General features: G+C 38.7%; 1 protein-coding gene across 3 annotated transcripts in view; it reads right to left on the minus strand.

Moving 5' to 3' along the window:
* trrap (transformation/transcription domain-associated protein) overlaps nucleotides 1-18,144 on the minus strand; it is a 217,868-nt gene that overhangs the window by 105,692 nt on the left and 94,032 nt on the right. For all 3 annotated transcript variants that reach the window (XM_057825941.1, XM_057825940.1, XM_057825939.1), the window contains 6 exons: nucleotides 9,842-10,000; nucleotides 9,591-9,725; nucleotides 9,087-9,197; nucleotides 8,462-8,608; nucleotides 1,094-1,307; nucleotides 860-988 (listed from right to left, as the gene is read on the minus strand). In XM_057825941.1, coding sequence (XP_057681924.1) covers nucleotides 860-988; nucleotides 1,094-1,307; nucleotides 8,462-8,608; nucleotides 9,087-9,197; nucleotides 9,591-9,725; nucleotides 9,842-10,000 — 895 coding nt within the window. The remainder of the gene's footprint in view (nucleotides 1-859; nucleotides 989-1,093; nucleotides 1,308-8,461; nucleotides 8,609-9,086; nucleotides 9,198-9,590; nucleotides 9,726-9,841; nucleotides 10,001-18,144) is intronic.

The following is an 18,144-nucleotide window of genomic DNA, read 5'->3' on the forward strand; positions in this document are numbered from 1 at the left end:
GTATGTTTACTTCCGCGCGCAAGTCTCTCGTCCTGCCCTCGTCGTTTTACTAACGTCACATATGCCCGTCGCTGATTGGTCCACTCCGCTGTCTGTTTGCTGTGGCTTGCTCCACCCTGGAAATTGTATCCACTGAATGGTGGCCAGACTCAACAGCTGGAACAGCGGTGAGTCTGGTGTACCAGGCAAAGTCTGTGGTCCAGTTTAGGGACAATATAGTAAACTACTCTATCCGATTTGGTTCAATACAAAGTGACAATTTAACCCCAGATACTTTTGCTTACTTTTTTATGTACTGCTACTGAGAAAAAACACAAATAGTGCATGCAGTACGAATGCATTACAGCCTACATTATAAAGTGGCTGCAAGTGCAGTGCCTGTTATTTCACATTTTGAGGATTTCGAGTTGTTTAAGAATATTATCTAAAGCTAGTGAAATACTCCTACCCCAAAAAGAAATTGTTTAAAGTCAAACAATTTGGGAAATCTATTATTTCTGAATAAAAATGAATAATAAATGAGTGGTCACTGTGACTCATTTTGCTGTGCTGTTTCAGAATAGTGCCTAGATTTAACATTTGTGTATCTCGGACATGGTAAAAAACATAACAGTCATGCTGGATGGAATTGACAAAGCAGTAATTTTTCTGAGTACAACCTTTCCGAAATGTCTGGATTCTGGGCTTTATTTCAAGTCATCAGATGTGAGCCACTAATCTTGCATTTTTACGACCTACTCACCAGTCTCACTGCGTTAACTGACTGGGAAGTTTCTTTGTTTTGCAGGTGAAAAATATTTAAAAATTAATGTGTTTATACTGTATACACTCAAGAGTAGTCAGTAAGAGTCAGTCTTACCGAAGAGCTGTGTGGGATTGGTGTTGCTTGTGGCTTTTTCATAGTTTGTAAGTCCCTCATAGATGACCTTGCCCACGGCTGCATACAAACATTCCAGCTCCTCATACTTTGATGCCACGTTGGACGTGCCTGGAATAAGATGAGATAAGGCGCAATGTTTGACTTTCAACATTAAATCGTAAGCTGTGCTTTTGCTCGGTTGGAATTTAAAAGTCTAAGTGTTTGGCAACTTACTAGGCTCAGTGGGAAAAATGCTCATAAGGCGAGAGAGGAGAGAGTGAACTGCACGCAGGACTTTGGTGTTGCCGCAGGTCATACAGGCGGCAATGCCCCTCTGGAGGGGCTTGAAGTGGGACAGAATAGCAGGTGATAGCAGCACTGTCAACAGGAAACAGAGAATCTCCAATCCAGTGCAGATGTTAGAGATGTTAGCCTGAGCTGGCTGCTCCTGAAAGGACAGTGTGAACGCTCAGAAATACTGAAAAATGAATGAGGTAAAACATTCAGGCACAACTTTATAAAAGTTGTCTGTGAAACAGACTTTTTTTATGATGATGACGAGACAATAACAAGCTAAAAATGTGTTTTAGGAGGCTAAGACATAACAAGCCTCATCACAGTTTTCGTCTGACGAAACAAAAAAGCGTAATATTTTGCGTCACATGTTCACAATGTGTGACATTTAATGGGTTAGCTTGCACTGTAGCAATGTCTGGTTGTGTCACCCATGTGATGCTGCTGCTCTCCAGTCTCCAGGCTTCCAGACACGCACACACCGTAAGATTTGTTTTCTTATCTTGGCCGAAACATGCTCGTTGCCAGGGGCTGGCCGATCGGTGAAGACAATCAACCCCGCCACCATGTGTGACATGGGTCGGGGTAGTTTTGTGTGATTTTTCGTTTTTGAAAGGCGAGAAAAAAACTTAAAAAAAAAAAAAAAAAAAAAGCCACTCGGTTCGGGTTAGCATGTAGCCTAGCTCTTTCCTCCGAAATGACAAGAGCCGGACTCTGGTGGAATAAAATACCGTTCAGGGGGTGTAAGAAGTCGGCAGTTTTGACCGTTATGCAGTAATTTAGCCCTGTCATTATTTAATGAATTTATTTTGATTATTTCATATTTCATTTAGCATAAGACTTATTTGTCATAATACAATTTATTTAGCAATTGGGGAAAAATACTTAGATAAAAAGAATATCTTGTAAAAATGCTGGAGAGAAAAAAAAAAAAAAAGATATTTTGCTGCTCTCTATTGTATTTTCCTCGTTCTGAATCTTCCCCATTGGGCTGAAATAGTTACACTGCTGAAGTCATCACCCAGATGGAGCCGCTAGAGCGTTATAATGACCGGCGTGGCTAAACAGCAGATTAAAAGACTAATTTCTCGTCATCTGCGCTTTGCCAAATTGTTGTATATAGTCGAATCGTCTCAAAATATGATTAATTCATATAATAATGCTATTTAGGATTTTTTTAATCGTGTCACAGGCACTTTAAAGGTCTGTGCTGAGTGATCACACACGAAATGTAACTCGTAGCGTTAACATTGCAGTCTTCTTCGCGTTAGCATTAGGCTAATGCTAACGGCGAGTGTCCTCTTTTTACAAACCGTTTGTAGCGTCCATGTGGGCATGATTCATTGAAAATAATGTACTGTTTTCCTGCTGAGTGTGTATTATCAGGAAGTTGGCGTCGTCCTTGTAGACGCTACAATATGTGCGCATCTGTCAATTTTCATTGGAGATACCGTATTGGCCCAAATATACGACGGTGTTTTTTGCATTGAAATAAGAAGTGGGGGTTGTCTTATATTTAGACATTATACCCATTCACGACGTTAGATGGCGCCAGATATCATTGAAGCGGTGTTCTGTCATGACAGATCTCAGCTAATCTCAAGTTTAACCAGCTTGCATTATTTTATTGCAATGTTTTTCCTTATTCAGATTTTTTTCAAGACTAAAGTTACAGTTAGACTTCACTTTGATGGTTAATGCAGTTATTGCAATTTTGTTGTTTTATCACAATAGATTGGTTTATTTACATTTCAAAAACCAGAAGCCATTCATTTATGAATGTGATTGCACTTTAGTTTACATTTTTAAAAGTTCAGATATTAAGATTTGAATGAGGCAAAATAACATGCTTTTCTCTCAAATATATTATTGTAATCATTTGTTTCGGATGTACTGTAATTATTTTCTGTATAAAAATTAATTTGGTGTTCAAAAAGTCTTTTTTCAAACTTGAGTCTTGAAAAAGAGAGGGTCGTCTTATAATCAGGGCCGTCTTATATTCGGGTCAATACGGTAGTTGGAAACCTTTATTTTTGGAATAGAATTTTACAGAAGAAAACATTTTTAGTAAACGTCCAATAAAACTAGAACAAATTTAGTCGAGTTTTCGTCAACAAAAACTACACGAAGACAAACATTTTTAGATGACTAAAATTTGACTAAGAGTAATAAGTATAATCGTCTAAAATACTGAAACGAAAATTAAAAGGCTGCCAAAAACTGGTACAGTACATCTTCTTCTACCAGTGAACACTTCAAGAGCCCCTTTTTGCCCACAGCCATTATATTGCATAGCAACAATCCTGGACTCCTAGCCATAACCATTTGCGATATTCCCATCACCAACAGTATGATAGTAAAGTAACAATGAAGAAACTTTTTCCAGAATGAGATGACTGCAAATACATTGATGACCACCCTATTACTTCCACTTCCAGGCAAGGTGTCCAAGTGCTTTTGTTCATCAGTATCGCTAATTATCCTCTTAAATACAAACTCAAGACAACTCCAGAATCAATAGTGTGACACAGGGGTATCAATCTCAGAAAAAGTGATTTGTACTAAAACAAAGATCAATTGACCCACATACAGGTGTAGTTTGGTCAAAATACCGGGAGTAATTACAGTGCACAAAGATGACAAGGCCAATAATCTAAATAATCTAAAACAGATCCATGGCGCTAATCTTGACTTAAACAAGGTGACCCTTCTGATAGGGCTTTAGGTAGAAATTAGGGTGGTATTGATCTTGGACGAAGTGACTGAAACAGATGATTTTTCTAGACGCGCATATAGCGTGTATGTGCAATCGTAATTGCATACATGGCTCTTCCCTCAGGGCCTTTCATATTAGCCCATTCTTGTCCTACAACCACTGGCATGCCAATATGGTGTGATAGTAAAAGCTAATCTGATGTAGGGCAATGCTCATTAACCTGTTGGACAAGTACTGCACACTCCCCAAAAGACAGAATTGTGTATTGTCTCAATAAGACCTACATAGACCTTCGTTTGTCAGAGCATTTGCATAAAAATTGGACAATGTGCTTGACAAGTATAGAATGTGCAAAGTCAGAGAGAGAGCAGTACAGCTAATGCAGAGATCCCCGCAGGAGTACAAAGAAAATATGGGATAACGCCGGGGTACGGTGATAACCTTGTCTTGTCTCTGGTTGCGAATCAGACCAGAGCGATGAGTAAAGACAGAGGAGAGCTACAGATAAGGGAGACAAAGTGAAAACAGAAGCCGAGATGACGACATGAGAAGGTTGTGATGAGGGACTGGGAAGAAAAGGGTGCAGGTAAGGGTGGATGCAGAGGCTCACAAGCCAGTGATACAGCAGGCAAGGACAGTGTTTGAGACACAAAGGATAGGTTGGTGAAGTCCCAGGCCAACACGGGCAGACTTTAGTTATCTTGCCACTGTCATTATTTTGTCATTAAGGCAGTTGTCGCCTCACTTTGCAGAAAACCGATAACAGACAAAGGACTTAGGCATTTGCATATAAACCAAAAAGAACATCAGTTGTGACATGTAAACTTTTGCAGTCCTTCGAGGTAGGAGTAACTAACTCCTAATGTCGGTTGTACTATATTATTGATATGAGTGTTTATGTGGAAATATTTCTGCTTTGACGTTTTAATTTCCTTCACTGAAGTAATAAATTATCTATACAAACCTCACGACAACAATAGATACAAGCATATGTTCTCAGACAATTACGCTAATAAATGGTTTTTCAGCTCCATTTATCAGAGAAATCAGGTTCACCCTTGGTATGCAACCTTATTAAAACTCTATAACCAGGGGTGCACATAATTTTTTTGCCCAGGTTCTCAGAGGAGGACCTGGAGATGTGACTTGGTCCTCATTGAGCTTGAGAGCCGACCCGCCCGATGCGATAAATTTATGACAAGCTTCACTTGGAGCCAATTAACTTTAATTAATTATATTAACAATTAATGCTTGATTAAAATCAACTGGCACAACAAAATTGCCATTACTTTGAAGTGAAATGTAAAGAAATAAAAAGCACCTATTCAAAATAAAGGGCATTATGCGGCTCCCACATTAACTCCAAGCCTTTTAAAAAGTGGGATGTCCTGCTCATAAGACCTCATTGAACGTGCATGTTTAGCTTTGTAAAATGCGAGCAAAAACACGTTTGTCAGTGCATTTCGCTGTTCATTACCTTTATTCCGCCACTTGTCCATAGGGCGAGTGGGGTCCTGTTTGACATCGATATTTTGCGTAATTGCCACATGCGCTCTGTTTTTTCGTGCTTTTCAAAGTTTGGATGGCTGAAATTCTTTGACCCAACATAAAATGCGCTGCTCTTATCGGCGACATTGGGATTCTCAAGGCACATTTTGTACCGCATTTCCGTGCGAGCATCATTTGCTTCTAACCATGGTACATCCTGTAGCCACTTTTCAGCAAAAGTCCTTTTTTTCGGTAGCTCCGGTGACGTCTCTGTTGTCTATCGGTCTTTTGACGGGGGTGGGGGAACACGGAAGTAATTACTCAGTGTGGCCTGCCTCTTCGACATTTTGAGAAGTTATTTTCTCGTGTCCGCTGCAAATACAGTGGTCAGCCATCGGTACGCAAAACCGTATCTAAGCCGTTGAGGGCCAGCGCGTTTGTCTACGTCCAGTATGCATGCGCGCATGCGGACCACTTATGTGCACCCCTGACTATAACACTAACATTCTGTTAACTAAAACAATTGAACATGGAGGACATTTCCAGCAAAACTGCCGTCTGTCTATAGCACTTCACTGACACGTGGAAATGGAAACCCAAAATAAACTTGACACCCATTTAGGGTCCTGACCGAGACACTACCCATAGCCTTCACTATTGTTCATATCGGAAGGTTTCCCCTACAAGTAAAAGATTGTGGCGCACTGCCACATCAAAATAAAAGTCGCCACGCCTTGCAAATGAGTTTTTTTAAAGGCCGTTTCAAACTAACTGAAGGGTTCAGCGGCAACCTATTAATTGTATATTGTAATGTCCGTAACTACACGCGGCCCCCTTAAGAGACGATCGGACTGGGGAGCTGTGACATAGAGGAAAGCGAGTAGCAAGAATCGGAGAACAGGCGAGATAGCTGTTGCACGCTGTGGCAGCCCGCTGTTATTTTGTAATTGTTTTTCTTTACTCTTGTTGCTACAATAAAATGGTTAAGGCAAAACCGACTCCTCTTCTTCCACTAATCCAGGGCATAACAGTATTTTGGATCAGACTTTTCGGCAAAGTGAGCGGTGGAAACGATGATACAACAATGCAACAATGATAACGAAAATATTTCATCGACGAGCAATTCTTTCATGACGATGACGAGCTTAAAAACGTGGCTTGCAAGACGAGAACATAATGAGGTAAATGCCTGTTTTCGTCTGATAAGACGAAAATGCGACATCATTTCTGCCATATGTTCACAAAGCGTGATATTTCCATATTGTACGTGGAGTAGGTCGGCTTGCATCGTAGCAGTGTATGGATCATGTCACTCATGTGAGATGTGCTACGCCTCTCCCTCACTCTCCTCACTGGAGTCTAAAGCTAGGCTGTGCTCCATCTTGCCTGTCTGGAAACACGGTAAGATTTGTTTTTTTTATCTTTGCAAGAGAGAATATGACATGCTACTTTAGCCTTTAAAGGTCTGTGCTGAGTGATCATCAGACGCTAAATGTAATTCCTTGCGTTAGCATAGCATACGCATTAGCATTAGCTTCAGAATTGCGAACGTCCTCCTAAAATACTGGCCAAAGTCTAGAGGAGAGCCAGTTGGCAAAATGGCATTTAGCTAATAGCTCAGTTCAGTTTTTTTTGCTTTGTAAATGAGCAATTACTGTGAAATACTGAATGTTTGCAACTTCTGGCTAGACTCTAAAAATAGCAACAACAAAAAAATCCCAGACTTCCCAATGTTAAATGCTCGGAACCATTGTTTTTTTTTTTTTTTTTTTTTTTTTTTACATACAGTCCATGGCTTCAAGGTGGGTTTAACTAAAATTGATGTATTGCCTTTCCTGATGAGTGTATATCATCACCAAGTTGGCGTTGTCCTTGGAGACGCTGCAATATGTGCTCGTCTGTCTATGTTCATTCAAAATTGACGAAACAAAACAAAACATTTTGAGTAATTGTCGACTAAAACTAGAAGAAATTTGGTAACACTTTAAAATAAGGGTCCCTTAATTAACATTAGTTAATGCATTTTTAGACAATAACTCATGTTTAAGTAACATTACAATAATTCATTTAATCCCTTATCTAACATTTATTAATATATTAATTAACATGAGCTAAGGCATTAGTTAATGCATTAGTTAATGCATAACCAGACAGTAACTAATAGTTTGGTAAAATTAAAAAAATATATAGGCCTTTATAGGGTTTGTGTTTAGGGTTACAGTTTGTTAACTTAAGCATTTATAATTTCTTAGTTAAGGGATATGTGTGCTACACTTTACAATAAGGGTCCAAAAAACATTCAGTAATGGTTAATTAAGGTTAAGTAATACTTATGAGGTACGTTCACGTGAAATAATACCATACTTAAGGTTAGGTTATAATATATAATATGTATAATATATTACTTAACATTAATTCACATATACATTAGTGCATTAATAAATAGTTATTAATGTATACTGGTACTAGTAAGTGATTATGTTATTTTAAAATGAGAAACATAGCTCTGTGAGTCCTTGGGTGCTGCTAACCTAACCTTAAGTATGGTATTATTTCACGTGAACGTACCTAATAAGTATTACTTAACCTTAATTAACCATTATTGAATGTTTTTTGGACCCTTATTGTAAACTATAGCACATGTGTCCCTTAACTAAGAAATTATAAATGCTTAAGCCTCCCCCCCAACCATTAGTTATTGTCTGGTTATGCATTAACTAATGCATTAGCTAATGCATTAACTCATGTTAATTAATATATGAATAAATGTTAGATAAGCAATTATATTATTCATTGTAATGCTACCTAACATTAGTTATTGTCTAAAAATGCATTAACTAATGTTAATCAAGGGACCCTTATTGTAAAGTGTTACCTGAAATTTGTATGACATTTGGTCGACTAAAACTAGATGAAGACAAACAAATTTTGAAATGACTAAAATATGACTAAGACTAACAAGTATTTTTATCCAAAAGACTAAAACAAAAAAATAAATGGGCTGCCAAAAACAACATTGGTGTAAAGAAAGCTTGCATGGCGGAAACATTACAAGTTCATAATCCAATCAAGTTATTGTCAAAATACAGCAAGCGGCTTCTCACCACAGTCATGAGCAGCCTGTCAAACCACTGTAGTTTGAGCTCGGCGCGAGGCCACATATCAGGCCTGAGGACAGTCTTCATCAGGCTAACGCAGCGACGAGAAAGCAGCTCCCCCGGAGAACCGGCGACATTGGTGCTGTCGTTCACCTGAACGTGAGAAGGAAGGGTTATATAAGAAGGTCTTGGACACATATCATTGCAATTGACGAAGAGTCTTCATCTTCCAATATCGCTATGGCTTCCCGGTGATGAGAGAAATCACACAGGTCAAGGAGAGATTGTAGAGGGAAGAATGTCGGTATTAGGGAGCATTTCATTTATGTGACAAGGAGTGTGACAGTTGTATAGACACCGCCTTGCTATCAGAACTATCATTCTACAGTACGCCAGTTCAAGGCTGACGGCTGACAATGAAACTCTGCCAACCAAGAGCCTTGTGTATTCCTGGTTTATTATCATCACTCACATTTTTTGGGGTTCAATTTACCATCACGATCCTCCGAAAAAACAAAAAATGGGCAGATTCTGTCTATTGATGTAATAAATCAATGTGCAGTGTGCTGGTTATATAAAAAGACATACAATCCTCTCTATTACCAGTATGTTTATGTGTAGGAGGTGTTACCTGGCATGCAATTCGGATGAGGAAGTTGACCACAGTATCCGTATGTTGTTTGTCAACAGGTTTACTGAGCATTGTCTCTGTGCCTGGCATGGACTGAGTGCGACCAAACACCTAAAAACAAACAATAACAGTTTTCCTTTAACAATAAGATGCATATTAATTCCCAGACAGCAGTGCGTTATATGCCTCAAGTAGTTTGGGATGGGATCTATCACACCCAAGACCCGAATTACAATAAACTGCACCAAAAACTCGTGAACTGAAAATATGTTTACATTACTACAGCACAATTGATTGTTCTGACATGTTCAAAATTAAATATAAGTGACAGAAATTGCCCAAGAAACATGTGATGACAGCTGTCATTTTTAACACTTCAGAAAAAGACTAAACTAATGAAACTAATCATTTTTGAAACAGTAAAGCTGGAGGGCATTAAAGTTAGAAGTAATTGCTAAACTTAGGTGTGGCATCAACAAGTAGTAAAATGTTGAATTAGCTCACTGTAGAGGCCGTTCCAGCTGCTGTACGAAATCTTTTCGCATCTTGTCCAGGAGTGGCACTGTCTGTGGAGAGTCCTACTTTTACAGTGCCACTTGTTCCTTCACCACTGGACCCAACTTCTCCCTCGGATTCAGGCTGGCAGGACAAAACAGAAGAGATGGATATGTAATATGGTTCACAGAACAAGAAAAAACAAAAAATTTGTCACGGTGTACTACTGTATGCGAAATTCTAAATGTGCAGGATTATACCAATTGGTCTTTGATCCTTTGCAGCTCCCATTTGATGACCACCTCGGCCAAGTCCACAGCCAGTTTCCTATGCTCAATGGTCACAGTGGGGGTAAAGCCCAGACGCTGCATTGCACTGATCATGTGCTGCACCAAATGGTGGCGAACAGGATAGTATACCTGTAGAAGCAAAAACAGGAGTTGCGAAATTCTGGGATTTGGAAAATGCATAATAAGCCCTTTTCACACACACACATCCCGGGAAATTCCCATGTAAGGTGGCTCGGGATTTACTCGCGTCATTGCTTTCACACATGTAGAGATGTCTTGAGAATTACGCGGGTTGGACACTTTCACACACTTTTCCCGTGTTGCCCACTGGCGCTCTCTGTGCGGGGAGGGCAATTTTATAACCCGGACATTACATGATTTTTGGTCGGCATCGGCTGTCACAATGTTGATAAATCGTGTTTTGTTTTCAGGGGGAGCATTTCCGACGTCGTAACTGTAGCCAATTAAAGATCATCAAGACTGTTTTTAAACCCAGGCGATCCAAGGGTGCCGAGATATTAACTTGCTGGGTGCTATTGATACCTATGCAGCCCTTGTTTTGAAATCCCCTACTTTGTGCTGGTATTTGAGTGCATTTGTTTTGTTATCTTATTGTCTCTCTGGCTACCGCTTCGGTTAGTATTATTGATCCCCGTCGACCTACTGTCACGGACCCATTGTGTTGTTCCCCCTTTTCTGAGATGGTGTGCATTTTCGTTTGTATTTAACTCATTTGCTCCCAAAAACGTACAAATACGTTGTATTTTTAATTGTTTCAGTGTCCCAAAAACGTATTTAAACGTCTTTTTTTCCCCCCACAACAGACATCTCTAGGTTCTGATGCAAGTTCGCTCCAAAGCACAACGCTCAAAATCCATTTTAAAGCAATAAAACTGACCACTGGAGGGTAGTAGTGCATTTGGTAATAACTCATATCGGACCATGAAAGGAAATGAATGAAGAGAAATAGTCAGGAAACGGAAGTTGGAAGAAGCAAGAAGCGTGAGAAAAATGTGGAGAACGATGTAAACACAAGGCACATGCCCCACGCAAGTTCCCTAGGTGAATTCTGTTATGAGGTAGTGGTCACTACAAAAGAAAGATTTTAAAAAATCTATCTTGATGAGACAGACAGGTGGTGATGAGGGGAAAAATTTACCCCATCTGCCGATACAGCCGCAGCCACAACAGCATCATCTCTCAGTTCAATAGTTTAGTTATGTGTAAATAAATAGCTACTTTGCAATCAAAAGCTTGTTGTTTATGTTATTTCTTAGAAGGAAAACATTATTCAGATGATTGGGATGTCACAAAAGCAAAAAACTAATGTTTGAAATGTAATGCCTTTACAAAAAGCTCAATTACTGTTTTTTCATCAGAAATTGGAAAATTGCTCAAACTAAGCTATTTTCTAATGCTGATATCAAAAGAATGGAAAAAGATTGGAACTTACTTTTTTTCCTGCTAAAAGAAGAGTCTAATCTTTCTTTTGGTGGGTTCCATGTTTATATAGCAATAGAACAGATTTTTCTCTGGGGCTTGCAAAATCAGTCAAAATCCAATAAAACGGCCAGGAGCGAAGGGGGTTGCTCCGGTGAAAATGGCTGGGAGTGAATGAGTTAATAAACCCTTGAATGCATCCCTTCATTGTTTTATGCTTTGAGGTACAACCTTGTTTCCACAGATGTGATTGGCAACAAAATAAACCACACATTTCCAAAGATGGACGATGGACTCTCTTTCTCAACTCTACGATCCAGTAGCAATTTAATTTTGTTATGTTTTCAGTTTAGCTATTTCCAGCTTGCTGTGTAGAGAAATGCGATTTTTGTTCACTGCTTTTCGTCTTACTACGAAGAAAGCGGAAGTGACGATTGGCCCGCCATGATATTTACGTCATCAGCCATCGTGCTGTGACACAGGAATTTAATGCTTGCTTTTAAATAAGCCTTGTCCCGCGACTTTCACAGGAATTATACTAAAACGCGACATCTCTGTCAGTCGACATGGAAAATTGTGTTCACATACTAGGGCATCCGGTTTAAATCCCACGATTCTCACAGTGTTTCGGCGTGTTTGAAAGGGGCTATCGTAAATGGGAATAAAACAAATTAAATGTTGGTTCTGAATAGGGAAAATAGCAAGTTCGCAGTGGTGGACTTCGTTACTGTACTTAAGCAATTTTTGTCCGTCCGTCCATCCGTCCATCCATCCATCCATCCACCGACTCCCACTTGAGTACAAATATGTAGTTTACTTCACTACATTTTACAGTGGGTTTCTGTGCTTTTTACTCCACTATTTTTCAAATTGTCAACTGCGTTACACGTTACTTTTATTTTTTTCTCATTGTGAATTGATAGTTTCGTTTTCATGCCCTCCAGCTCAATCAAGAAGCCCCGTGCAACTAGACTGTAACTGAGCACTAGACGCAGCAACACGAATACAAGCAAGATTAGGCAGGTGAATAAGATATTGGACACTTAAAACCACCACACTCTTGTACAATAAGTGGCGGTATGCATCGTTGGTTGCAATCCGTTATTAACCGTTGAGAGTCGAAGGACGCGCCGGCGCGTCCTCAGCGCACGTCGTCTTTGAAGCGCCCTCACGTTTTGATTACGTCACTCACATGCCGTTGGTTGGTCTCGTTTTAAAGTGCGGAAGTTGCGGTTTACTCTCGTTATTATTTGAAGTCAATCGACCAACTAAAACGTGAGATATTGTCATTTAAGTTTTATAGTTTTATTGTCCTCTCAAAAAAACATTAAAACGCTGCATGGATCATTTGTTTATGTCTATATTTCCATCATTTCTTGTCCTTTTTCAAAATGGAAGCTCCATGAAAAAAACACAAATCAAACGAACCCTTTCGAAGTCACAGTGGAAACACAAAATGCATTTTTTAAAAAAATAAATATAACTGCCGTGCGAGGTTCCACCGAACGAGAGGGAGGAGTGTTCTGAAGCAGCGAGGTGGCGAGCGACGGCCGTTTGGATCGAGCAGCAACTTTGTGTGACTTTGAGAATGAACGGAAAACTAAATTTAGCGCAAGCAATTGTGCTTTTTGATCAACTTGAGGAAGAGGATGGTCCAAATTCATCATCATCGTCTTCTTCGGAAGAGTCCTCGAGTGAAGATAGTGACGGATTTGAACATGTAGGTGACGCCATCGACGAGCAGAGGTAATCCAACTCACTTTTTTTTTTTTATGCTGAAAAAGTTTCTTTTTAAAGTTTCTTTTGATATTGCAAGACAAAGTTAATTTTGATGCAATATAAGTGTGTGTTTGTGTATATAATAATAAAATGAGCATATCAGATCAAAGTCGTACGTGCACTGTGTGTATCACAGGCAGGAATTTATAATTTGTGGTGTTCATTCATTCATTCATTTTCCATGCCGCTTTTCCTCACGAGGGTCCTTCTTTCTATATGAAGATTAGGGATGTAGCACATATTCAGCTATGGTATTCTTTCTATTGTCATACATATAGATTTCCATTATTATTTATTGTTGTATATATTTTTATTTTATACTTTATTATTTTCATAAATACTGACTTTTTTTCATGTACATTTATAGTGACAATGAAAGTAAAGTGAAATGAAAATGGAAGGGTGGAAAGAGGACCGACACCCCATGGAAGTGTGGGCTGCGTGATGTAGCCCTGTGTCTAATTCCAGGACGAAAATGCTTTTCGGAGTGGCATGCCTGAAATTTTTTTTACTTGTTTATTGTAAATATTTTTGAAAATACTTTTTTTTCCAATGTTATATATATTTTTTTCCCACAATCAGTCTTCTCAATTTGTGTATATAAATGTGTGTTCAAGAAGCTTGATTGTGTGTACATAGTTTTCATCAGGTGATGGGCCGCAATACCTAAACTCATAAAGAGATGGCCTCTAAACACTTTTTGTGTTAGATGGTATATATTTTTTCACTGTTCTTCACTGTTTGGTCTGCTGTATATAACCTGTTTTGACTAGAGCATGTATAAAGGCAAAAAACGCCTATGGCTATACCTGTTGTTTGTTAAATTGTCAAATATTCTAATTTTTTCTCAATTTTTTTGGTTGAATGTTCATCCTAACATGTTGAATAAATATTACAAAGTTTCAAAACGGTTCGTTACGCATGTTTGGTTGTCAATTGGACATCAATATGAAAAATTTTGACAAAACGATTTTGGAATTTTTGGTCTTTTTGGGCCCAAAATGATGATTTATAATTGGTCAGTGAAGGAAACAACAGTTTGGACATGAAGTTCAAGGTGTCACAAAAAAAGGGACATAACCAGGCCATCGTAAACAATTCTTTCTTTGAAATATAAAGGCAACTTCAAAGGCATGCAAAATCAGACAAAATAGGCCCAGACCTTAAAGGGTTAAGCTAAGCTTTGGAGTTTTTGAGCTGCTTAAGCTTCTGCTTACAGTGCATTCAATTTTATTGCTTGTTTTTTTTCCATTCTGCACAGTTTTAAATAAAACTGAGCACAAAATGAATTTTCTGGTTCTTTGAATATTCACTTCATACTGGTATGTATGCATGTTCGTATATATATATATAAAAAAAAAAAAAACTTGTAATATAGACGTATACTACATTTTTGCATTGGGAGAAAATACTGCCACTTTTTACTAGTGTTGCACTGATACCATTTTTTGGGCCCGATACCGATACAGATACCTGGCTGTGCAGTATCGGCCGATACCGATACCATTCCGATACCACTCTGTTAGCAAAAAAAAAATAAAAAATAAACATACACACACACACATATATATATATATATATATATATATATATATACACATATAAATATATATATATAAGGGATGCAACGATACAGTTAAGTCATGGTTCGGTACAATTTTCGATACAATTCAATACATTTAATGCTCTGAAACAGAAAATACAACTGTTATCATTATTTTTTTTTTTTTTTATTTGCTAACAAGCAAAAATAACATCATATAAAAAAGCATTTTAGTGCATAATATTTATCTGCTTACTTCTGATCTAAAGAAATTTTGTATATAACTGCTGAGAACAATCTTTACTGTTTTATAAAGTGGGGCACACTGTTGATTGCTGCGGCTCTCTTAGCAGCTATATTTACCATATAAGCAAAACATCCTATTTGTGGTCAGAGTCCATCTGTAACATGTACTGAATTAACAGTATTTACAGCATTATCTATAGTCACTGGTATGGATTGATTTGGCCTGCTTAACTTCCATTCAGTCATGGTGGTTTCTAATTCATCAATGTAGTATATGGACTACGCGTCGCTCTGGGCTCACGCAGCTAATGGCATGGGATCTAATGTTTACATCTAGGTTGCTATTTGATGATATCTAGTGTGTGCGCGCGAGAGTTAGCATGGGATCTAACATAGGACATCTAGGTTGCTATTTGATGATGTCTAGTGTGCGCGCTGCGCCGCTTGAGTGTTTTCTGGCCACAGAAGTCACATCTGCTCATTACTGCACAACACATATGACAATCGACTTTCATAAACAAGACGAGTTTGAAGTACGCTGCTCTTAATTTGCCACTCATTGTTCATCATGACACCATGAGTTTGCTTAGTCTCCCACGGTTTTAACCTTTCTGATCCAATTGGCGCTTAAATAGCAGGCGTTAGCTTACGCATGCTAATTGTTTGTGAATGCCATGTTAGATGAGCAGCATGTAACATCGCAGATATGCGGTGTAATTTACATCCTTAAAATTGAACACGAAGGAGTTAATTTCGTTTGGTAATTTGGAGACAAAGATATATAGATGTCATGCATCGGGATTTGGGAAGTTAGCTCACATAGGGAGGACAGTGCATTTGCGTTCAAGTGATGCCAGTAAATGGTATCGGCGCACTAAATGTTGGTACTCGTCGATACCGATACCACCAATTCGGGCCGGATCGGCGCCCCCTGCCGATACTGGTATCGGTGCAACTTTACTTTTTACTTGTAAAGTAAATTTTAAAGCAAGTACTTTTGTTATTTTACTTGAGTACATTTTTTTTCAGCTACTCGTACTCTTAATTTCTTGCACCTGTAAATGTATCTGTGTGCGAAATTTCCAATTCTTAGATTATTCGCGATTCGGCCGTGGAAGATTCGAGAACGATTCACACACATCCAAATTCCGATTATTGAAATATGCCAAGTGAAGCTGAATTAAAACACAGTCAACGCGGTCTTTGGGACAAAAAAAGGAACGGATTGAGAATAAACATCATGCTCAACTCATGCAGCTAGATTAAAAAAAAAAAAACAATAATACCTGACTGTGGCTGATAGCTGTTACAAACTACACTCAAATAATGCTACGGTAAGGACTTGAGCATTTTATGCACTGTTTTGAACTGTTAACGTGATACTGAAATAGTAGTTTATTTAAGTCTAAGAGGATTTTTGTACAATTTTTGTAACTAATGCACGAAAAATTAAAAGCAGCTAATAGTGGGGGTGCATCAATAATTGATTTATAATCGAATCGTAGCCTCTGAATCGTAATCGAACCGAATCGAATTATTAGGTGCCCCAAGATTCCCACTAATCTGTACTTTGACTTAAGTAATTGCTAGTTAGGCAAAAAATAGTACTTTCGGGGACTCATTATTAAAACCAAATTTCATGTAATTACAGTTAATATGAAAATAAAATGATTGGCTACGCTTTGTAGTTTTTGGAAATATTTGAATGAGAGACGCATTGTTATTAGGCAGATGACTATTATTTAACTCAACATTCATGTTTTTGTGTTTAAATAGAAATAATTGATGACATTTTCATGTTCAAACAAATCTGCTCAAATGTCATTTCAATTGATGTCACTTATGCTAATTTGTGTTGACGTCTGCTTATCACAAAGCAACGTTTATTCATGCAGTAGTTCCTACCTAATTATTAAGTATCCTCATAATTACCAATCTTTCCCCAATTTTCCTTCTGAAATTGACCCCTTTGGACCCATAAATGTTATAAATTCAATGGATATTCTGCACACACCCCAAGTAGTTGCTGTTGAATGCGAGTTCTACAAGTGTAAAATCTGAAAAAGTTGAATTTGGGCAACTTCGGCACTCAGGTGACACTGATTTTGGAAGTACAGAACCCCGAGTTAAGCGAGTTATACAATCACGGCGAGACCCAGTCAGAAGTCGCATGCACTTAGTTTCAAGGACGTGACAGAACACTAAAGCATCACATTGGAGGCTCACTTAGCTTCCTCGCGAGGCAAACTGGGACTCTCAAGCACACAGACAAAGGGCGAGAGATGAGATGTCTATCAGGAGGCTGCTGCTACAAAGAATATTAAAGCTTCTCACTTTGAGGGTAATTATAGTCGATGGAGCAGGACTTCAACGCCCCTTAATGACAGATAGGCTAAGCCCTGTCCATCACATGTGCTCATACACAAATACACACACTCATAGACACATTTAAAAGTCTCTCATCTGCCTGTCATTATCTTCCCCCAGTGCAATTATGCTTATGTGATTACATTAGATTAGTCATCTGGCCCAATGAGAGTAACCTGTCAGTGAGACAGAGAAGAAATCTGAGGAAAATGTCACTTCTGTTCAGAAACTCGTTCTCTGAACTAGTGAAGCCAGGACATTCAAAAGAGGAGCCATAAAGTGTCGATCAAGTTTTAAGAGGAGTGCAAACACATAGGTCAATGATCGTTTGCTGGTGTTATTTGATGGGTCACACTTCTGAAAGTATCTGCCGTAAGGCAATTACAGTCTGCAGAAAGTAGCTGCAAGATAGAAGAGGGCCATTATCATGGCCACTGTCAATAACTTCCATTAAAAGGGTGCTAGGTCACAGAGCGGGTTCTAAAAGTATGGTAATGATGTGATTTATATGCTGACAAGCAACCACCAAATCTCAGCTCTCAAGTGCACATATTAGAAAACAAAGAACCACTGAATGTAAAGAAATGCTGTTGAGCAGTGCTTCAGAGAATGCAGAAGCTCTTCTGGAAGCTCAACACAGTCAAACAAATTTAATACAATTTGAAGTTGATGGACAAGAGATTTTGAGCTGGGTACTGAGTATACTATACAACCCCTAGCAAAAAGTAGAGCTGTCCCGACTAGTCGACGTCATCGATGACGTAAATCCGTCGACGAGCACAACATCCCGTCGACGGTTAATGAAGGGTTAAAAAAGATATGTATGGAAAGTTCAGAATGTCGGATGCTCGGTATGCAAGCGGGGAAAGCGGCACAAAGCCAAAAAAAGCGCACCAGA

The sequence above is a fragment of the Corythoichthys intestinalis genome, chromosome 21 (assembly GCF_030265065.1).
Source record: "Corythoichthys intestinalis isolate RoL2023-P3 chromosome 21, ASM3026506v1, whole genome shotgun sequence".
NCBI classification, from domain to species: domain Eukaryota; kingdom Metazoa; phylum Chordata; class Actinopteri; order Syngnathiformes; family Syngnathidae; genus Corythoichthys; species Corythoichthys intestinalis.